At 40.8% G+C, this 22,706-nt stretch overlaps 2 protein-coding genes across 29 annotated transcripts in view; one reads left to right on the plus strand and one right to left on the minus strand.

The window, feature by feature from the left end:
* The first annotated feature begins 67 nt into the window (after positions 1–67).
* Positions 68–10,259, plus strand: padi2 (peptidyl arginine deiminase, type II). Of its 4 annotated transcripts, none has more exons than XM_046383010.1 (16): positions 68–334; positions 2,602–2,773; positions 3,215–3,284; positions 3,520–3,581; positions 4,033–4,150; positions 4,616–4,765; positions 4,952–5,142; positions 5,491–5,594; positions 5,842–5,953; positions 6,500–6,607; positions 7,011–7,162; positions 7,269–7,416; positions 7,600–7,693; positions 7,795–7,874; positions 8,926–9,057; positions 9,168–10,259. In XM_046383010.1, the coding sequence occupies exons 1-16, from the start codon at positions 180–182 to the stop codon at positions 9,399–9,401; spliced, it is 2,082 nt and encodes a 693-aa protein (XP_046238966.1). In that variant the 5' UTR covers positions 68–179; the 3' UTR covers positions 9,402–10,259. The 4 variants fall into 4 exon arrangements, with proteins under 4 accessions (XP_046238966.1, XP_046238965.1, XP_046238968.1 ...); XM_046383009.1 differs by having other exon boundaries at positions 70–334; positions 4,949–5,142; XM_046383012.1 differs by lacking the exon at positions 68–334 and adding an exon at positions 765–1,012.
* Positions 10,260–10,396: 137 nt separating this feature from the next.
* rap1gapb (RAP1 GTPase activating protein b) overlaps positions 10,397–22,706 on the minus strand; it is an 86,907-nt gene continuing 74,597 nt past the window's right edge. For 23 of the 25 annotated variants that reach the window (XM_046382952.1, XM_046382990.1, XM_046382984.1 and 20 more), the window contains 13 exons: positions 20,694–20,849; positions 20,442–20,513; positions 20,261–20,347; positions 19,775–19,933; positions 18,001–18,132; positions 16,732–16,809; positions 15,783–15,892; positions 14,666–14,782; positions 13,596–13,725; positions 13,105–13,204; positions 12,526–12,635; positions 11,891–11,938; positions 10,397–11,762 (listed from right to left, as the gene is read on the minus strand). In XM_046382952.1, the coding sequence (XP_046238908.1) occupies positions 11,930–11,938; positions 12,526–12,635; positions 13,105–13,204; positions 13,596–13,725; positions 14,666–14,782; positions 15,783–15,892; positions 16,732–16,809; positions 18,001–18,132; positions 19,775–19,933; positions 20,261–20,347; positions 20,442–20,513; positions 20,694–20,849 (1,260 nt within the window). In that variant the 3' untranslated portion in view covers positions 10,397–11,762; positions 11,891–11,929. The remainder of the gene's footprint in view (positions 11,763–11,890; positions 11,939–12,525; positions 12,636–13,104; positions 13,205–13,595; positions 13,726–14,665; positions 14,783–15,782; positions 15,893–16,731; positions 16,810–18,000; positions 18,133–19,774; positions 19,934–20,260; positions 20,348–20,441; positions 20,514–20,693; positions 20,850–22,706) is intronic. The other 2 variants (XM_046382946.1, XM_046382948.1) reach the window with 2 other exon arrangements.

Here is a 22,706-nt window from a genome sequence, read left to right on the forward strand (position 1 = left end):
GAACGACCTGTTCACTGATACAATCCCAAAAGCCCATTTGTTACCAAATTAACTGCAATTACGTACCTTTAAAGGGAGGGGTTTGCCTTTCCTGTGTCAAATTACTAAAAGGACTCACATTCCAGTTGTAGACGAGCAGATTACGGCTGTATGGGCCCAAAGGCAGACTAGAACCAACTATGTTTCAGCAAGTTTCCCAAACCAACATACCTGCTGTCCTACTCAAGAGGGCAAGAGAAAGCTCTGAGTATCGCCGAACATGTCGTCTGGACCCAGAGAAGGCGCACAGTATTCTCCATGTTCTTGGCACCTCTTTGGAGGCAAACCTGAACAGGTAAGCTGAACAGCCATCGGTCCACTGGACAGACTCTGAACGGAAACCCTGAACAATAGGCTGTATGTTGCATCAAGCTCTTTGTCTAAACGTACTTTCATCTGCTTGTAGTCTTGCAAATAGACTATTTGCGCAAGTAGGCATAGGCAAAAACTACATCCTGTTTGACTCATTACTGCGGATAAACTTTTACAAAGCACGCAGTATTATTACTGAGGCCGTTGAATTATATATTATTAATCTATGTTATTAAGTGTACAAACTGCCTTTTAAATGATGTGAGCTTAAAAGAGGGGGTGAGTAAACAGAGGGAGAGCGCACGCGCGTGTATGTGTGTGTTTGTTGTTTTATTATTTTTTTTGGGGGGGGGGTGTTAGCTGGCCAACCTGACCAATCAGTGAACACCGAGGCTTAAATCTCCAATAGCCCAGTAGCCTACCTGCAGCCTTCATAATAGCCTGCGGCGTTCTACATTCATCTGTGTCTTCTTCGCTTCCTGGTAACGGAGAAACGGAGCTATCGTGGTGCATTCACTGTCAGTATCAGTGCGACTGCTTCTCTCACTGCCGGCCTGAGGACTGCAGCCATGATTCACCCCCGGACTCTCAGACTAGATTATGACAAGACTACAACCGTTTTATGCGTGGTTGGGTCGGAGCTTAATGTTAACCTGAACAGGTAGGCTCTTCTTCAACCTGTTGACATTTACACGCACACACACACCCATCCATTCATCTGGACTGGGTGTGTGTTGGAAGAAGTTTGCTTACAAGAAGTATATCATGCTTTTTTTTTCTTAGTAAACGTTTTGTTTTGTTGTTCTGGAAATTCTCTGTTCTATTATTCTATTACCTTACCTGCTGTTAGGTTACTGAGGTTAAGTGGTTAAATAGAGAGTGTATGTCATTCCCTATTTTTATTATAATGATGTGTAGTAGTCAAGAGACACAAGTTCAGCAATTAGCATCCAGAGCTAAAAGTTTAGATTTGACGTATTTGGGGGGGAAAAGATCCCGTGTTTATGTTTATGTTGTGTGCAATGAAATATGCTTTAAACTGTGACTGAAATATAAACCAAAGAATTATATGAACGAAAACTGCCCTTAACTCAGTTTCATTTATTTTTAATTTATTTAACTAATGCAGTCCAATACGGCTGTCCTGTAATAAGTCCTAGAAGTTTATAATCTAATAAACTGCCTTTTGTTAACCCACATCGTCAGAGCTGTGGGTTTGAATGTCATTTGTATGCAGATCCTGGTGATGGCTGCCCTGATGATCTTTTGTTTTGTACAGTGGAAAGGATCAACAATCCTCTGTTGTTGCTGTCCAACAGGAGATACTTTGTTGTCCCAAAGAATTGTAGGCTATACTTTATGCCAAATGCCAGCCTACGCATCACGACAGAGTGAGGTTAGATTGGGCGGAGTGGGACTGGCACACAGCCTGGATGCCCAGTTGTTCTGAAGGGTTTTTGGAATATCCGTAAATGAAAGTGTGATATTATCTGACTGAACGCTCACTCTAGAGGGCTTTTTATGTGATGGGGGCCTGTTATCAAATCCTAAATAAAAGAAGCACTTTTTTTCCATCCAGTCCATCTTAAAGCAATATTCATTGCTGAGAGAGTTACTGACGAGGAAGAAGAAGAAGAAGAAGAATGACGCCTGTAATTATCCCTTTTGACCATTCTGGCTGTCACGTTTGAGGATTTTTTCTTGACACACTCAGACTACAGATACATCGAGAGTGAATTTTGTACTTTTGTACTTTGTACTTTTCAATTGCATTTGAGTCACACCAGGAAGGGATCCCTTCACTGCCGGTGTGGAACAATGGCAGCAATGTACATGTTAGTGCTGTGTATTCAGACAGACTTTACAAAGTATTGACCTGTGTTGACTCATCCTTTAATGCTCGTCAAAGTTCAGCTGACTGTCTGGTGCATATTTCTAAACACACGGAAAACCTGCGATAAAGTGACAGCATCAAGAAGAGTGAGACTATCAGGTGTCTCTTGGTCCATAGGAACAATATGGGCGTGTCCTCACCTGTAACTCATACCACAAAAAGCTTCAGGTTCCAGTTAAGCAAGAGGACAGAGTTGCTGATTCCTTTTCACTGGAAGTCTTTCTCAGTTCAATCTGTGCACATGAGGAAGTGGAATTTTAATCACTAATTTTAATCACATCTGTAATATGTGTTTTGTACAGTATGTGTTGTGTAAACAAGCCCTGACCTGCATCAAAATATGTTGTTTGCTGCAGGAGTGCACCTCCCAGCACCAGGTTCTTTTCCGTGAAGTGCACTGCCAGTGTTCAGTACAGCATCAGCCCAGCGCCCAAGGAAACGTCCCACTTATCTCCCATCCCTCTCAAAGGAAACTCAGTACTACTCATCAACATGAGCCATGCCAGTCAGTTTGAAAACGATAGCAAGGTAAAATAGAACACATGTGCATTAACCTGTTGTAAGCCATACCAGGATTTGAGCCATTTATAGATAACAAAACACAGACATGTATATTTTTTTTATATATTTATTTTTGCTTAGAGCGTTTTGCAATTTCCATGGAACAGTGTGTGCGAATTTTTGATGAAAAAGATAAAATATTTGCATTTCAGCTACTGAAAACAAACCACTACACCATAACTCATGTGACTTTTAAGCTGAAATTTTTACAGTCACTGGAGGATTTTTATGATTTAGAGTTTGACTAGAAATATATCAGTCAAACTCACCCTCCTTCAGGAGTTGTACCTTTTCCTTGTTTTCTTTAATGTACAGTACATCTCATAATAATTTTCAGTCATGCTTCTTTTAGACTTTAAGAAGATGTCATCTTGTACATTTAAATGATGTATGCTTTTGTTTTGTAAGCTGTCTGTTTGGTACTATGGAGAAAACAATGACTTACTGGGGAAAGCACGCTTGTACCTGACAGCTGTTGGTAAGTTAATAAGCATAATTTCAAAAAGCATTTTACTTAAGCAGAAACAATTATAATAACCAATTATTTGTTTAATGTTTGAACTTGTCTAACAACCATTTAAATTTGGATATCAGCATCATTTATATACACCGTCCTTTGAGAACAGTCACTGCACTATGGTATGAAGCACTATGTGGAATATTTTGGCCATGCAAAGGCACTCTGTGATAAACAAAATGTGTCTGTCATGCAGAGATCTCTCTGGATGTGGATGCTGACAGAGACGGTGTTGTGGAGAGAAACAACCCTAATAAGGTGAGCTCCCATATCTCGGTTTAGGTGGCAGCTCAGAAGTCTGACACCTAACGATGGAGATATTTTCTCCTCTTTTCACTTCCTGATAAACAATAACATGCCAAGTGTAACAATCAAATTGGGCTTCTATTTAGGGAATAAACTCAGCACTGCATATTAATTATTTTGAATTGTAACTGCGTATAAAACCGTGTCTCCGCATTTGCCTGAACAAGCTGTATTTCAATTTCTGTCTCGTCATGTCACTGCACTTTTTGCTTCATTTAGTTTGCTTACCTGATTTTTGATCAGAGGCAATACCTTCCCATGATTTTTCTTTGATTCTATATGCAGTTTTTGAGTTGAAAATGATGATGTTGCACAACACACTGTTCCACAAAGTGTTTTACATCATTTTCCAGCAAACTGTGAATCATATTCACTCAGGTCAAGTTTGTTGAAAACTTGTTAGGCTTCCTGGAAATGGAGTCCTAATGGGCACGGAGCCATCCTACTGGTCAACTGTGACTGTGAGCGCACCTACAGGAAGAAACCAGACAATGAGCAGGACTATGTCTCCAAAGTGTCAGGTGAAATAGTTCACCGCCTCACTAATGATTTCTCTCTTTTCACTCTCTGTCTTCTCTCTGTGCCATTAGCTTTTTCAAAACTGTTGCCTGCATTTCATGTTTGCTTTTTGCAAAGTCAGTGGATTAAAGAGGAGATATGGCAAATCAGTTTGCTAAAACTACAAACATAGAGACCTTTGTGCAGCTGTGGAATGTGGGTTGATAAAGTGGCCTCTTAACAGCCTGTGTTGCAGCCAAACCTGTAGAGTTGAAATTTCTTAGAAAACAGCCTGCTTGCCTTGTCTTGCCTTCTACTTCCCTGAAGTTATCATGAATATTAACCAACATTGACAGCTGTAGATCTAAATGTTTTATAAAGGGTATTCAAGCACATTAATATTGTGCATCTGCTACATGCATGCTTTAAAATCTAGGACTGAATGATGCACATGAACAACGTTAACATGACTTTTTGTGGATGCACAGATCTGAAGGACATGTCTGTCATGGTGCTGCGGACCAGAGGCCCTGCCAAGCTGCCAAAGGGCTACAAGCTCACCATGCACATCTCTCAGGGTGACGCAGAGAGTGTTCGAGTCTTCAGGACCAGATCCTCTGAAGTGAATAACAGCCTGCGTGAGTAAAGACGAGTGGTGTGAAAGGCCCAAAACAGATGATGTAATGTGGATGTAATTCAGCTGGCCAGTTAAGGAGCTGTGTGTCATGTTATCTGTTTTTGTTTTTGTTTTTTTTTTGCTGATGTTTTTTCCAGTCAAACGCCTCAGTATTTGTACCTTGTTTATGTTGTTCTTACTTCAGCAGAGAAACTCTTCTATCACTACTTTGTGAAGAACTATCCACTGGTTCTGAGCAATGAGGTCTTGTCCCAAGAAGTGCCTTACCTGGGAGGTGTGGCAGAGATGAACTTTTACGTGGAGGGCCTCAGGTTTCCTGACAAAGACTTCAATGGACTCATCAGCATCAACCTCAGCCTGCTGGAGCCCATCTCTGCAGTAAGATCTGCAACATTTTTACACTTTTTGTTCATACCATCGAGTTGTTTTATCATTTTTTTAGTGCTATAAATTGTTTTAAACTGCTTAACTTCTTATTGCCAAAACAAACCTAGAATATAATATATAAAACAGTTAGTTTGACTAAATATCGTAACTCAAGGTCAACTCCCAACAAAGCAAATAGATGGATTCTGTCAAACTAGTTTTTAAATCCCCAAGGTCAAAGAAATCATGTTCTACAGGAACATTACTCAGCTTGGAACATTTTGTGAATTGAAGTGAATTTGTTTAGCAAAAAACAAATATTAGGTCATACATTAAATACATGACATCACATTTTGACAGGGCATCCCTGAGACGCCCATTTTCACAGACAAGGTCGTGTTCAGAGTGGCTCCTTGGATCATGACACCCAACACCCTCAAGCCTGTAGAGGTGTTTGTCTGCAGGTAAGAGCAGACGGCTGAAAGATGATTCTCAGGAACATCCATGTCCCTAAGCTTCCTCTTTTTTTGATTATATTTGTTATTCTTTTAAAGATGTTTTTTTTGTTTTGTTTTACTGCAATGAATTTGGATAACGATGCTGGACAGACGTAGACATAAAAATCCTGATGAATTGGTGTTTTGGAATTGCAAGACATTTGCATAATGCTACCTTGTGAAACTTCCTCTCTTTCTGCGGTCACCTTCTTAGCACATCTGATAACTACCAGTTCCTTAAAGGAATGAAGAACCTCGTCTCAAAGAGTGGCTGCAAGCTCAAGATTTGCCATGAGTATTTGAACAGAGGAGATCGCTGGATGCAGGTTAGTGAACTAAATGTGTCACGCTTTCATTTGGATGTCAGCTTTGCCTGTCAAAAGCATAAATTGTTGTTTGCGCCTCATTCAGTTCTGTACTTAATGGGGAAGTTCTTAACAGGTTTCAGTGGCAGAGTAGCATCAGCTTGTTTTTTTAAGAAATTCAGTGGTCAGAGAATAAGACAAGTCAGTAACCCACAGCTACAGTAACAGAGTCAGCGGATTCATCACCAACACATTATTACTAAAGCAGAAGACAGTATTACAGGGAAAGAGACATTAAAAAACTTTTTGAAAAAAAAGAAGCCACTTGTGGTTCTTTGAAAAGTTACAAACCGCAAAAGGGAAGAATGTGATAAGAGAAGCCTTATCAGTGGATTTTACATCAAACACATTGTGAGAAAGAAAAGCAAGAAAAGAAAATATTGACACAGTAAAGACAACAACTGACAATTTAATTGTAAAAAATACATTGTTATTAAATATAATAAACCTAGAAAACAACTGAAATATAAGGATAGCAGAAATATAAGCAGCTGATCTATTTTTCAGGATGAGCTGGAGTTTGGCTACATCGACTCACCTCATCACCAGTTTCCTGTTGTTCTGGATTCCCCTCGAGATGGAAAGCTTGATGACTTTCCATATAGTGAACTGCTGGTAAGATGGAGTCAAATTTCTCTTGAAATTAAGTATTTGGAGATACAAAATGCTTTTGAGGGTATTGTTAAGGTCCTGATAGTGGCATGATTTGGCCTCTTTTCGTAAAGTCTCCCCTTTTGCTTATTTCACTTGGACGTTTGAGCCTCGCTGTGCAGAGTGTTGTATGTGCAGAGTCTGACACAGGAAGGGCGTTTTCATATTCATCTGCTGAAGGTGGGAGTTTTTTTTAAGCTCACCTTAAATCTGTGTTAAAGGCATGAATGTGCAAGCAGGACACTTATTTAGTAATAAGTTTGAAACTATTTTTCAAACAGCAAGGGAGACCAGTAGATGAAATTCATGTCTGTTCTTGTCTCAAACATATCTGGAAGGGGATCTGTAACCACCTTCATGTCCTCAGGGCCCTGACTTTGGCTATGTGACGAGGGTGGCTCAGAGAAAAGATGTCAGCAGTCTGGACTCATTCGGTAATCTGGAGGTTAGTCCACCCGTCACTGTGAATGGAAGAAACTACCCCCTGGGCAGAATCCTCATTGGAGTGGCCTTCCCTACGTGAGTTTCCAGCAGACCCAGAGCAGAAGTTCACTGATAGGGCAGCACATAAACAGAACATGTGGCAGAAGATTTTTACTTGGATCTCTCTCTCTCTTTGTTTAAGTGCAACTAAAGGACGCAACATGACCAAAGTAGTTCAGGACTTCCTGTGGGCTCAGAAGGTCCAGGAGCCGGTTGCCTTGTTTTCTGACTGGCTCTATGTTGGCCACATAGATGAATTCATGACTTTTGTTCCAGCACCGGATAGAAAGGTAAATATTCCTTTCTAAACTGAAACCACTCTGACTGCTGAACTGAAATATCAAATAAGACAGGAAGCCATTAGTCGTTACAGGTTGTTACTGACATGTTGTTACTAACATTGTGGGATTGTCTAAGCTCTCAGAATAATAGACAGCCAGTGTTGTCTTTGTCTCTTGTGTTTCTGTGCACAGGGCTTCCGACTGCTGCTGGCCAGCCCGGACGCAGGCTACAAACTATTCAGGGGCTTACAGAGCAGTGGACACGGACAAGCCAAACTGTTTGAGGGTGGGCCTGTCTTTAACAAAATTATCTGTGGAAAATCTGCTGTAATCTACAAACTCCTAATATAATTCCTAACCCTCTCTCTGTGAAACGCTTCCAAAAAGATGTGAGAGATGAAGAACCAATAACAGTGGATGAGATACTTAATGATGACGGTCTCCGAGATGAAAATAGCTACGTGCAGGTGAGTGGGAGAGGAAGTTTAGACTCAAGTGGGATGATAAGACTTCTTCAGTGTGAGACAATCCATACAGACACTGGCAAACTGACTTGTGCTGGGGATAATCTGTAATGTGCACTGCATAGCCAAAGGTATGTGGACAGCTTCCACTCTGTGTGAAGGCTTTTCACAGGATTTTGGGACCTTGCTGCAGGGATTTGCTCCCATTCATTCACAAGAGCTTTAGTGAGCAGGGACACTGAGATTGGTCAGTAAGGCCTGGCACACTGTCTGTGTTTCAGTTCATCCAAAAGGTGTTGAATTAAGGCGGTTAAGGTTGAATTTGCTTTGGTATTAGGATTTGGCTTCATTACAAATTAAAACATGAAAAACAAGTCCAGACTATTAATACTTAACAGTTGGCACTGTGTGTTTAGACAGCAGCGTTTTCCAGGTGTCCAGCCAAGGCATGAAAAAAAAAGGAAAAGGATTCCTCACTTAAGACAACATGTTTCTACAGCTCTAGAGTACAATGCTGCTGTGCCTTGCACCACCCCAGCTGACATTTAGCATAGCTCATCTTAGTCATGTGTGCCGCCGCTTGGCCATTTGTCTTCTGTCATTAACAAGTTGCAAACAGTTTCTCACACTCTGTGCTTTAGCATGTCTGCTTCACAATGAGTTGCTCTTGCATACACTCAGGAGTGACACACTACAAGTTTCATGTCCAAAATGTTTGTAAATGGAGACTACATTCCTCTGTGCTTCGTTTTTTTTTTTTAGACTTTTTAGGTATGCGACAGAGCGTGCTTTTTATTTGCAGCACAAGAAGCCCAGACCAAAATAATCTGAGTACTGTTTTATGACATATGGTACATTGTTTAGTAACATATGGTACATACTTTAGTAATATATGGTACATAGTAATTTGTTTTGTGTCAAGCACTTCTGAGAATTGCTACACTAATAACAGACAGACCAAAGTTACAAAATGTAATGAGTAAAGTTCAGTTTTAAAGCTGTTGAACAGAATGTGGAATGGATGATATCTTTCTTGTCGTCTGCTGACTCCCAGAGCTGCATCGACTGGAACAGGGATGTACTGAAGAGAGAGTTGGGCCTGGACGATGAGGACATCATCGACCTGCCAATCCTCTTCAAGTTAGAGGAGGAAGATAACAGAGCGGTGGCTTACTACCCTGACATGGTGTGCTCAGATATACTTAGCTGCCTCTTCATTTTTCCAATTTAAGATTCACTGAACCGTTCATCAATCGCACTACTGTGAGTCTCATGACCTGTCACATCTGTTTTTAGGTGAACATGATTGTCTTGGGGAATAACCTCGGCATCCCTAAGCCCTTTGGCCCCAGGGTGAATGGGCGCTGTGCCTTGGAGGCAGAGATGTGCTCCCTGATGGAGGGTCTGGGACTCAGCTGCACGTTCATCGACGACTTCGCCTCTTACCACAAACTGCTGGGAGAGGTGCACTGTGGTTCCAATGTACGCAGGGAACCTTTTGCTTTTAAGTGGTGGAACCTGGAGATGTGAGTGAAAGCTCGACAGTGGGCGGAGACCACTTAGAGGGGCAAGAAATCACCCTGGGTTAGCTTCAGGTTGGGAGAGATGTTTTTCTTTGTAAAGCTTCACATTATCTCCATGTCTTACAAACACGAAACACTTAATTTTTTTTTATCAAGCACTCTGGAATACATGCTGCTGTTTTTCCAAATAATGTATGCTTCATTTTAATATGAAAGTACTTTCACATTAATCATCAACATTTGTGTGGGAAGAATTACCCCAGGGGTGTGATCCGGTTTAATTATCTTCGTCTTTATTAAACATTTTTGTTGGTTTTATTTACAAAATGGGTGAAAAGCAATATTTACAAACAAATCTTTTGAACAAGGGCTAAAGCAGACTGTTGACAAGAACAGAAATACAATCATTTGAATCGAGTACATAGAAGATTCACCCCTAATCTTGTTTTGGTTTGGACTGGCTGTTGGCGTACAGTGCAAGCACAGTTATATGAACAGTACCACGTAGTTATGTGCTGTAATAACTTAGAGCCACAAGAGGGCGTACTTCAGCTACTCAAGCATCTCCAAAGTCCAGAAGAAAATCATTTTAAATCATATCTTTTCATAAATCAGTTCAAAAGACTAATATGCAAATGTGTAATCATTACAGAAAATCTCTCCTTATATATATTTTTTTCTATTCCATGTTGCTGTAGTCAAATGCAAAATGTTGTCTTGTTCAGCTGTAAACAGCTTGATGAATACAGTATATTGGCTGTTTTGCATTTTGGTCCAGTGTCTTACATCTTTTCTGCTTTCACAAACTGTCAGTGCTGTCCTTTAATCACTATAGACAATAAATGTCATGTCTGCTTCAGTCTCAGACTGCATCAGTTCCTTCCTCCAGGAGAGGTGAGTTGTTTCAGACTCAAATGTACTATTGTCAGAAGTCACCACAGTATCACCATTCAGTGGAGCAGATATGCACATATAAATACATATTTGCCTAGTTTTACATTCAGTTGCCAGCTGGCAGCGCAGTGTCTCCTTCAATGTAGCTCACTCGACACAATCATTAGAAAGGCAACGTCAAGACTAGTCACAGTGTAATTCCTATTCAGCAACAAATCAGCTTCTTCAAAATGTCAGCATTTCAAAATAACTGAAAATGTAGTGCTTGGATCACATACATATATTACACTTTACAAATAAAGTAGGAAACTGGCATTTGGCTCCCTATTAGCAATGTGCGCTGCATCTGGAGATGTTGGCTGGTTTTCAATAAAACACAAATCACAGGGACAACACCGCTATGTCAAGCATGGCACCAGTGTACAGAGGAGAAGTTTTTGCCAAGCAGATTTACACCATGCACAGTACTGTTGTATACGCACACACTCTTACACGGACATCAAATCAACAAGTAGTGTGTGAGAAAGTGTATTTGGAGACAAAGGTCTGAACAGCAGTCCTTTAAAGTGTGGACTGAGGATGCACAGTGCTGTCATTTTACTCTAATTATGTAGCATCCAGAGTCTACTGTTAAAATGTTAAATTTTGAATTTAAAAACTGCAGATGCGTTTTCTGTGGTATATCTCACCTTTCGCACACCCAGTACGAAGGTTACTCATGCTATTAATAACTACATCACAAACATACTCTCCATCAAAAACAGGACACATTTACCAAAACTGTCGTAAAACACGACAAATATCCACTGCAGAATATTCAGAAGAAGAATAGATCATGAATGAAACACAAAAAGTGGCCCGACAGACAGCCACACACAGCCACACACACGCACACACACACCTAGTACATCAAAGTTTAACCCATGTACAAGGTCACAGTGGGATGTGAGGTTGACATTAAAAATACATTTTCCTCTCTAGTGCAACCCACTGCTTCACAAGTTAAAAGAAACAGCCGTTGTTTGATCGGTCTCCATTCCTTTCATTTCTCTCAAAGTCATAAAATTAAACCGTGTTCAAATCCTGATTTTTCAAAGAGGACACACAACATATAAGCGTTTACAGTAAGAATCAGGTTTCAAAGGATACTGGCCTGAAGAATGAGCAGGTAGCCAGACTTAGCCAGCTGACAGATGACAGTCAGTAGTGACTGCATTGCTGCATTGATGTGGGGGTTTTATTTCCTTTGCCTTGAGCATTCAAAGGGGACCACATGGAGCTAGAATGAGGGCAGTAGGTAGGGACATGGAGCTAGGTGTCTGTCACGGCAGGCAGCAGATCCACGCTAAACATACAAATCTGGCTCTTTATCAGTCCCTTTATCTGACTTCTAACTCTGCTCCTCTTCTGCATCGGGGGTGGGGTTCATATGCCCTTGACTTAATTTTGGCAAAAGATGCCTCTTATGGGAATGCTGAGAAGAAATGCAATTGACACAAAGGAGAAACAGATGAATGTGGTGTTAAAATCTGAGAAGGAAGTAGACAAGTGAGGAAAAAAATCTTAACAGTCATAAAGTCATTGAGTAGCATTATGTCTCACCTCAAAATAGAAGTTGATGTAGTGATCACAGGAGTGCGGCTAACAATTCTGCAAACAGACATTGAGAGATGGTGACACACTTAATATCAAAAAATACGACAACACGAGACCTGCAGCAACACAACATCACAGCAAATGTTCATTAGGCAACTGTTTAGGCAATGCCATGTCTGTCTGTTAGTCTGCCACTTTGGTCAAGACTGAAATAGTACCAAGATATTTCATCCACAAAAGGTGTATCCTATTGGGTTGCCAAACATTTTCTCCTGGAGGGCCAATACTGAAACTCAATGGTGGGCTATGGGCCAAAAGCAAACACTTGGCATGGTAACACACTAAACTAAGATGATTATACCTGCTAAACACCAGCATGTTAGCATTGGTAAGCATTGTCACTGTGAGGATGATTGCATGGTGACATTTAGCTCAAAGTACTGCTGCCTCACAGAGCCACTAGCATGGCTGCTGCTGTTTAGTCAATCCAATGTAAAACTGGCACGCAAGGATGTACTCATGGCATTCCTACTCAAAAAAATAACTTCAACAGTTATCCATTCTTTCAAGTGACTTTGTAAAACGTGGAATGAAATCATCTGAGCGTCACCGAATAAAAGATGCCAGGCAGTTTGTCTCACCGATGAGAACTTTTGCTCCTGCGAGGGGTGCTCCGTCTTGGGTTGGCTGTCTGTCCCTTTCGGCTCTGATGTCTTCACTCCATCAGCTTGCTGCTGAAGATGAGAAGCTGCTGGGAAGGAGGCGACAGATGCGTGGCTGTCATGGTTAATAAACTCAAGTATATAATGCTGCCAGCTGTTCTAGCCCAAAAAAGGATAAGCATGCGAAAGATTAATGGTTCAGTGTGAATCATTAGTGATGGAAAAACACGGTATGTGCAGCTCAACAGAAGCTGTGTGGGAATCGCAGAAAAGTTTTTTAGGCATAGCAAACTTCAAGAAAAGTTTGTTAATGCACACAGACTAGGTCTTCTGTTTTTGGCAGGGAACTTCAGCGATGCCGTTGAGGTGAATCACTCATGGGTGCTATGATATTAATTGCTCAGGAAGAAGAGAGTGTTATTCTTGTAACAGTTTCATCTAGTTTTTCCCCAGATACTGTGGATATGTGAAACAGACAACTTTCAGTAACCTGCCAGCTTCTCACAGCTGCAGGCTATCACTGACCCAGTAATATGAGCCTTTTTCTCCTAAACTCACCTGGAAAACTTCCCTGACTGGTACTGCATGCACTGTCCTCCACTGCAGAGCTGTACACAGATGAGTCTCTCTTGAGCGGCGCAACACAAGACACACTTTCCTGCAGGAGGGGTAGATGGAGAACTATGATGAAATGAGAGCTATTTCACTCTTTTTTTCACCAAGAACAAGAAAACAGCACAATCATATCAACAGCCATATTCTGTGACTGTAATTGCATTTTTGTCCCATTTTTAAGAATATGGATAAACACATTATTTATTACTATGCAATATATTTTGAGACCTGCCATTATTGGGATATAGCACAATCCATCAAACCTTCTCCCATCTTTTGTTGCAATTACTCAGGTAACAGCAAACAACATAAAATTGGATTATTTTTTCCCCCACTGTAAAAGTGAGAAGGTTTTAATGGAAGCACAAATGTGCTATTCTGGTTTTGGGAAAGTGACCTCAAAGTATGAACTTCAATAATGTGTTATCACCCACCTGTCCTGTGTCGTACTCCTCCTCTGCCTCCTGTTCCTCAACTACGCTGGCAAAGCTGCTGGCATTGGATGAGGAACGGGAGAGGTCCTGAGCCTCGGGGATGGATGGCGCCCTGCAACACATCACCAAACTACACACCTGGGTCATTCTGACAAGCACCTCTGTTGTCCATATGCAGAATATATTTGGGCAGCACAATCGAGCTGTTTTTATTTTTTTGTATATACTGATATTTTACTTTATACATTGATATTGAACATGTAAATACTGTTTCCAGGTTGATGCACGAGCTTCTACTGTATCCATAATGTACATAATGTTTTTGCTTTTTTTTATTTTACTTATTTATTTAGGTTTTATGTATTTAATTCTATTTGGAGTTGCTTGCCTGTCTTGTTACAAGTATTTCATTGATCAGGCGACTCTGTGTTGATGCTGTGCATATGACAATAAACCTCTGTGAATCTTTGAATCTTGAATGTTTTGATTTTTATTTCACAGTTGCCTGGTAGCGATTTCAAACAAAGTTCATCTGTTCCAGATGTTGTAACTTGTAAAGCAACCCTCTAAATTAGCTGTATCAAGGTAACAATAACAATACATTCAACAATACGTAAAGAAGCGTATTGCAAAAAGGATAATACAAATTTGGTTTCACTAAAATGGCTAGAGAGGCTCAAGAGTATGGCTATAACAACCATCCACATTGCTGTTCTACTCTTCATGTCATTATCCACCTGCTGACCATTTGCACTGTTTACCTCACCTACTTGAACTACACTTCCACCCTGCACTACCTCACCTTTGCACTACCTCCAGAACCATATTTATTTTATTTTGTTTTACCTTATTCTATTTTATTCTACTATTATATGTTACTCTTTCTTACGTTCTATGTTTGCACCAATCACCAAGACAAATTCCTAGTAATGTGAAACCTCTTCACTTACAATGGCAATAAAGACAATTCTGATTCTGATTCTGATTCAGACAGAAATAGATGGAAATGAATTCCATACAAATTCTGTGCAAATATAATACAGCATACTGTGGAATTAAATAATAGCTACCTGTTCTTAGTAGTAGGAAATTCAGGAGAACTGTGATTGGATGAGTTGTCTGATCTGTTTTCCTGCGGAAAGTAACTGCTGTCCGGTGTCCTCTGGGTGTTGGGAGACACCTCTCGGCTTCAGCACAAGGATGGAGATTGACACATGACAAGAATATAAGTGGACTTATTTCACATGGTAACACATTACACAACTCTTAATGAATGTTCATCTATGAGTTGTAAGATCTGAAAAAGTGACCCTTCAACTGCTACAAACTCTAATCTACTATTTAACTCTCAGTGACATTTTTCCTCATTGAAGTGACAAACTGATGAACTGATACATCTCTAAAAGTACACGAAATGAAAGGCCCCACTTCATTCGAGCAAGCACAATGAGTGCTAACCCCTAAGTGGTAGGTCTTGAGTGCACCGACTGTGTGGGAGTCTCCGAATACACTTGCTATTTGGCTGCTGCTGTGAGTTGGAATAAGAATTGGAAGGTGTGGTGATTGATTGATTGAGACAAGGGACACATGATTGGTCTCATAGCTCTGAAACAGCTGTGCCAATCACAGAGAAGCATAATACCAAAATACCAATGAAGCACTCTGCAGTGCCTCAGATAAATAACACTCCCACCTGTTTTGTTTGTCTCCTCCCACCTGTGCACTGTACACAGGCCACCAAAATACCACACAGATGGCCGAAGTGAATTTCAAGGTCTGGAAAATAACAACCTGTCATGGCGCCGCCTGCTGTGATTGTTACACTGATATGAAAACATAGGGCCCCGGATCATACATGCAGTAACGGTACATAGTGATTCAATTAGCATTCACGAATACAAAAGCGTGGGGCTGTTTTGAAAATCTTAGTTTTGTTATTCAAAACACTCAAATAAATAAACTACACCTTCCTGTACACTCAATTCAAGTAAAGTAAGTCATTAATAAGCCCACCATCCCCCCACCACCACCCCATCAAAACTGCCAACCAGCAAGAGATTGTATGTTAAATAGGGTGTCTACTAATGGCTAATTCCCTCATTTTAATGTCCCTGCTACCATCTGTTGCAACACTACTCTCTCCTCACTACCCACTCCCTGCTGATCGGCTCTGCTCTCTCCTCTCACCTCCTCTCTTGGACCTCCTGGATGTTCTCGATGCCAATGGCGCTGCTGCGACGAGAACTGAAGGGCCCAGACTTTTTCCTGGTTGGGCTTTTCCCAGGAATGATCAGTGACTGACAGCAGATAGCGAAAGGAAAGTCAGACGTACACTATGGTATATTAACATTTCACAGTCACAGCATAAATTCCAAACAGTACATGACACAGTATGCTATTGAAGTGAAGGATGTCTACATGATAAATCCTGAGATAACATAATGACACATTTGAAAACAGGTTTTTCATACATTGGGCTTCAGGCAGTAATTCATTTTTTATTTTTTGCTCTCTTATTATGACTCTTATCTTTGATGAAATAAAGTTGTTTATCATCTTTCCAACATAGAAGCTTCCCGTTGGGTGTTCTTTTTGGTTTTTATTTTAAGCAGTGAGGCCAGACTGTGAGTTTCGAAATTTCTGCTAAACACTTCTAATTTAAGATGCAGTATGATTCATCAATGAGTGGCTGTACCCAAGAACATAAGTGGGAGTCTGCTTACAACTTTCGTTTCTCAGTTTCTTACTTTTCTTTCACTTTAAAGTAAAATGAAGAGCATGAAGCCCTAAGATCTGCTGCAAAGTGTCGAGAAAACGCAATCTGAAATGAAATCACCTGTAAAGCCTACTTACATGTTACATATTTATAAATATAAATGAGCTCTAAGATCTCTCAGTCTATGATGGATCATTCCCTTTCAACATTAGATACTATATGAATGAATGAAAATGAATAAAATTAGAATTGAATGGATAATTAAACAAATGTCATAAGAACCTGTTACACCTATATATCTGAAAACCTGAAACAGCCACAAAAACAGGCACATTTTAACTATAAACTACTAATTTATAGTAAGACAAATAACGACCAGAGACAAAATTGGTAAATAAGAAGGGATAAATATACATGAACCTCTTCTATTGTTCCTATCCCTATGGCACTGCCTCGGCGTCCATATTTACTGGGACTTTTCCCTGGAACAAGCAATGACTGGGCCACACAAGACAGGGTAAGGGGAGCACAGATAGAGAAAGAGTAGATGATAGATTGAAAAAGCAAGAGTGGGAAGGAAAAGAAAAGAACACATCATAAGATCTCATGCGCACAGCACAAAGAATTTAAACAGCAAGGTGCAAAAGAGCTTGAAAAGGAGCTCGCAGCTGGACTTAACAGACAAGACATGATATTGAGAAAATAGTGAGAAGCTTTTTTAGAGCAAAAGCAGGCTGGGGTCCAACATAGGAGGTCACAGCAGGAAATGGAGTGCCACTGAGGTAGCAGGCATGTCAGCAGGTTCTGCCCTGAGGGATACAAGTCTGTTTAGTGATGCATTCAGAAGGAGAAAAAGGGCAAAAAGGACTGACAAAATCCAAAGGGGCAGCTTTTAGAAAACTTTGTCCTTTCAAAAAATGGGGTTAATTTAGTTGCTATTCACAATACTGCCAAGAACCGAATCCCAAACTGCAATGAGTGTCAAAAGTGTTGAAACATAATCAACCCCATCTTTGGAAGAGACACAAACAGAACAGCGTGCAGTGTGCTGCCCTTGCATTTCTGGCCTGTGCCATGCACGCTCTGCAGCCACACATGCACAAGGCAGCACAGGGAGGTTGTGACATTAAAAGGAGGAGGAAGCAGTCATGACAAAAGCACAGTAAGGAGGGAGGGAGTCTGGGTAGTCATACAGCTGCTACACTGAGCTCACTTCAAAACTCAGGAAAGAGACTACACTGGGGTTCACACACAGTCAGTGTCATCTTGCAATGAAGGAAGGAAATCATCGGATTCATTCCACACTGGATACTTTATTTTTAGCATCATCCTACATATCCGTCACTCTGTGTGATGATTAGAATTCTCTCAACAGATGACATAGAATGAAATGTTGACAGAGAGTTATGATGTTAATTTCCCGAACAGACAAAAAAACCTGATCATTATGAGCCGTAAACGGAAAAATGCAGTGAAGGTCCCTTTAACACAAAGCAAGAGTGAATTTAAAATGTCAGGAGTGAAAAAAGGTGATTTAATTTACTGATGAAAGTCAAGTGGTACAATGTGCCAACAAGAGTAATTTGATAAAGTGCTGTGGGGGTTCAATGTGCTGTGATTGGTGAAAAATATGGTATCCTCAATGTATGTGTCTGATGGGCATCATGTGAACCAAAATGGACTACTTACAATCCCTGGGGTTTTGGGGCTCTCTGCGGGATTGTGGGTAAAGCTGCCACTGTGACTAGTGGAGACTGTGTGTGACTTCTTGTTACTGAGGCCCATGGCGTCCATAGACTGGCTTCTGCTGCGGATGACCCGCTACAGAGAGAAACGAGGAGATACTGTCAGTGGATCCACTTTGATATAATGTGGAAACCCAACATACTGACCAGTTTTTCAAAGCAATATATACCAAATGACTCAATCTAACTTCAAATTAAGTCAGTTTTAAAAGTTCACGTTATTTACATAATAGTAACTTTGCTAATACACAAATTGGTTCTGTGTATTAGATACATAGAGTGCGTACACTGGATATCTAAAATTTGGTGGCAATATGTCTTTTTCAGAGAAGAGACTCTAAATGTCACAATCATCAAAGCACGGGTGTAAAAAATAAAAGTAACGATGGCTGTCTTCCATTTAGCTGCTTCAGTTTCTTTAGGGTCCTGATACTGAGCAGGCTGGCTCACAATCAGAGCTTTCTGGGACACTTGAATAGAACAGAGCCATCCCTAATGTTATTACTGGTAGTAACACCTCCAAATGGTCCATTATGTTTTAACCTACTGTGAAGTGTTAATACGTATGAATATTTTAGAATAAATTTTGTGAATCTCTCAGGGCACACACGTGTGTAGGTGGGTGTGTATGTATTTGTATGCACACATGAATTCCCGGTGGTTTGTGCTTATAGGTGTTTATGCGTGTTTGTATGCAGGACTCTTTCTGAACACTTAGGGGCAGTGCAGGTCAACAGGCAGTGGGGAGAGGCTACGTGAAAGAAATGCAGGTTCACGGGAGGTCGAGGAGAGTGTAGGTTTTGCGGTGGTGGAGGATGAAGTCGCATCTCTTCTCTCCAAAATCATCATTTAACAGGGGAACATCCATAGTGGGGTTTTGCATCATGAGAGGGGACAATGAGACACAGTGTGAGTGAGGTGGGGGGGCGGTGAAAGAAAGCAGGAGAGACAGCAGTACAGCAGAATCTACACAGCTAGATAAAAGCAGAAAGGAAAAGAGCGAGTGGGAAATCTTTGCAGATGTAATTTGTGGAGGTGTGAAGGAGAGGAAGAGAGATAGAAAGACAGAATGTGCAGGCAAGACTTCATTTATACTGATGTTATGTATAAAGGTTAGGAAAAGAGGTTGATCTAAAGAGACAATAGAGACCGACAGAAAGATCTGGCTATTTTTTTTTTCTGAAGTTGCACGGAAATATAGAAAAGATGAAGAACTAGTCGGGGACAGAGAGCGAAGAGAGTAACAGCAGGGGAACACTGGCCATGGGGAGACATGCAAACTGCATCATCAGCTCCCTAATGAGGGGTCATTAACTCGTTCATCAGGCACAGGCAATCACAGCTCCCACCGCAGTGCCTCAGCGGCTGGGCTACACTCCACCACCCTAATGGTCATTGATGGAGTACTCTCAGTCGGAGCAGAGAAGTGCCTTTCATACACAACGGGACACTCCCCAGTCTCAAAACCACACCATCATGTGAAAACAGACCAAGTTCAGCGGCCAAGTGAGGAAATCAAATACCACAGGTCTGGTCCTTGGAGATACCGCAAATATTTTTTGCTTTGTTTTCTCATGTGTGAATACCCAGAATCCCAGCCAAAAGACAGGGGTGGAAAAAAGCATCCTAAAAGTTTCTCCAGTCATAACCATTCTCTCTCATGCATGTGGAGTTGCAGATTAACAGCGTGCCTTGTCAAAGGAGGGATGGTGCTGTACCTTAAAGGACTCAAAGAAGCCTCCTCCTCCTCCTCCTCCTCCTCCTCCTCCGCCCCCGTTCTCCAGCTTATCTTCATCTCCACCCAGACCCATCATGGATTGGCTGTTTATGTGCAGCTCCTCGTACAGAGTCTCCAACAGGGCTGAGCGTGTGCGCTCCTGACAACCACAATCAGTTTGCACAAGTACTAATGCTTGGAAATCTGAATTTGAGGTTAGTTCATCATTTCAAATGTAGGAATACGGGAAACAGCGATGACACTTATATGGCAGTAGCACATCATAATAGTGAACATCAGCACCAGACCTAATTTGCACTATAGTTGGATGGGTAAGATGACAATAAATCTATGTTTTCATTTGAAATCACTTCCTGTCAAGAATTCCTAGCAAGATACACACCTATACAAACCAGCAAGCTCAAGTGTGCACACATGCATGCACTCACTACAGTTGCTACAGCTTGCATTGCCACACTCTTCTCACCTCAAGCTTGGCAAATTTCTCAGCCTTGTAGCAGGCGTACTCTGCATTGATGAGCTTAGTGAAGAGGAACTCATGGAATTCAGGACCCTGAGGAAGGCAAATAAAGAGGCAGAGAGAATGGAGGTTTATGACGTCTGCTTGTAAAGGGGAATTGAGTTTATGAATTGCTGTGACTGCTGACCTTTTTGAAGATGGCAGGGTCAGGCAGAGCAGGTCCAAAGAAAGGTACATCATCCCGAGCTGTCACAGACACCTAAAGAAAGAGAAAGCAGGTGAGCACAGTTCTTGAGACACTGATAAATGAGACACGTGTTACTTTTTAAGCATGTACCGTAGAATAAAAGCTCCTGAATAATGAATGAGTGACACTAAATCAGGTTTTACAGGTCACTGTCAGTCAGGTGTTCTTGTTACAGTATCAGCTGAAACCAACCTTGTAGGTGACATTGTCCGTGCATGCATTCTCCACCTGCACCACCACATAGGCATGCAGGAAGTTGGACTGGATCATGTCTGGTACAAACGGTGTGTTCTCCTCCTGGAACACGATGGCTACGATGTCGTTGCCTATGTGCCTCTTCCTCTGCAGCTGGATGGCAGAGATTAAGAAAACTAACAAGGGCGGAAACATCTCAAATAACCGGTTAGAGCATAAAAAACACAGGCCCGTCTCAGAATCACTTCCAGGACTTGCACTGACAGACTGATTGGAATAAATATAGTCCAGAAAGAGAGATGGATGGGACTTTGATCCAAGAGGTCAATCTCTTCCTTTAGATGTACAATTAGATGTACAATTTTACACAACCATCCCCCAAAAAAGTGAGATGTCTTTTATCTCTCTTGAAGACTGTGTTAAGGATTTAATATACAGAAAATCCATATTTGAATTTATTTTAAAATACATACAAAAAAGATTCACTCATAGATGTCCATAACATTTATGAATGTACGTACTGACCTACAGACTCCCCATAAAGTCACTTTATCTATCTTTTTCAATGTAGCTATCATGAAGCTTAATGAGTGTAATCTGGTCCCAAGCTTTCAATAGTTGTTAAAAATAAAAAGTAATTCATCTGAATATCAATGGAAGCACTGCAAAGTCAATAATAAAAGTCAATTATAATAGATAATTTTTAGATGGCTGACTGTCATGGCTGGCCCATCCAAGTCACCGCTGCAGCATAGCTGCATTGCCCTTGTTGCCACAAAGCTTTAAGTTGCCAAAAGGACACTCATGTGCATGGAGGACAGCAACTTTAATTTTAACTCAAGCAATATCTTTCAAAAACCTTGGTGGTGCCAAGCATTGGGGACACCTTCTTCCTCAGCTGGAATATGAATCTGCATTGCCACCTCATTGCCTTTTCTGAGGAATTCTAATTTAGACAGTTCGCAAGCTCTCTTATCTCACATCGGATAAGATATGACTCGTTTCCCTTCTTGTGGAAAATTCATCAAATGGAAAATATGAGAAAATATGTGTAATTAGAACTTTGCAGTAGCTGGGGGAAATTTCCTGCGTGACACTTAATGAATGCTGTCCCAGAAACGTTTTTTGTTGAGCAGTCAAACAGTTAAACACACTAATAATGGTGGATATGACAATGTCAAACATATTCTGTTTAGCCCTGCAAAACGGAAACAGATATTTATTGTTAAGCCACTCTGACCCAAATCTTTCCACAACATGGAAGTGGAAGCAGATGTATCAAATATTGCAAACACAGTTTGGTGACAAACAGAAATGCTTAGTCAAAAATGTTCCTCCTCAGTTACCTCAAAATAATGGTGTTGCAGCATCATGTCTCGATTACCCTCAGTCACTCATGAGGGTCTTAAAGTACAGACATTTGACAAAGCCACTTCACTCCCGTTGATATTAGACGAGAGTTGTGTGCACAGTAAATGTTTGTCTCTGTGATTTATAAATGACTTCCAGTTAGTTGTCCAACTGCTTTACAGTCTCTGTCTGTTTAAGACAGCCTGTTTGTTCACATGAGAACAATCAACCATCTGTTTCAGGCCCTGGCAAGTTTTCCTAATTTGTTTCATTTGCTTCAAGTCATAGCTGCTGCAAATACTGTCAAAATGGAAAAGTTTAATATTTTTCAAAGGGAAAACGTACAGATGTCTAAGACTTTTATCCTTCATCAGAAAAACGCCTAACACTTTATTGCTAGATATCGGATGGCTGCTTCTAAACATTTCAGAGAAAAACTAGATCGGAATTTGATAGATATATAGCAGCAAATAAAGTCCATTGTGGATAAAACAACCAAATTGTATTTGAAATATTTAAAAATCAAATATGAGTTATATTTGTGTTCAAATGGATTTAAAAGATATTGCAAAGGCTGAGAGTAAAACAGGACCCATGTGGCTGCAGAAGAAGGGCAGCCAGGTTACAACTGTACCATCCGTGAGCTTAAGACCTGTCAGC

Source organism: Scatophagus argus, chromosome 3, assembly GCF_020382885.2.
Source record: "Scatophagus argus isolate fScaArg1 chromosome 3, fScaArg1.pri, whole genome shotgun sequence".
In the NCBI taxonomy this organism is placed as follows: Eukaryota; Metazoa; Chordata; class Actinopteri; family Scatophagidae; genus Scatophagus; species Scatophagus argus.

Bases quoted from the DNA above. Each gene is read 5' to 3' on its own strand.
- padi2 (XM_046383009.1), top strand. From the start codon at position 180: ATGTTTCAGCAAGTTTCCCAAACCAACATACCTGCTGTCCTACTCAAG. The intron at 2,774-3,214 runs GTAAAATAGAAC...TTGTTTTGTAAG, and splicing joins AGTTTGAAAACGATAGCAAG to CTGTCTGTTTGGTACTATGG. The intron at 5,143-5,490 runs GTAAGATCTGCA...ACATTTTGACAG, and splicing joins TGCTGGAGCCCATCTCTGCA to GGCATCCCTGAGACGCCCAT.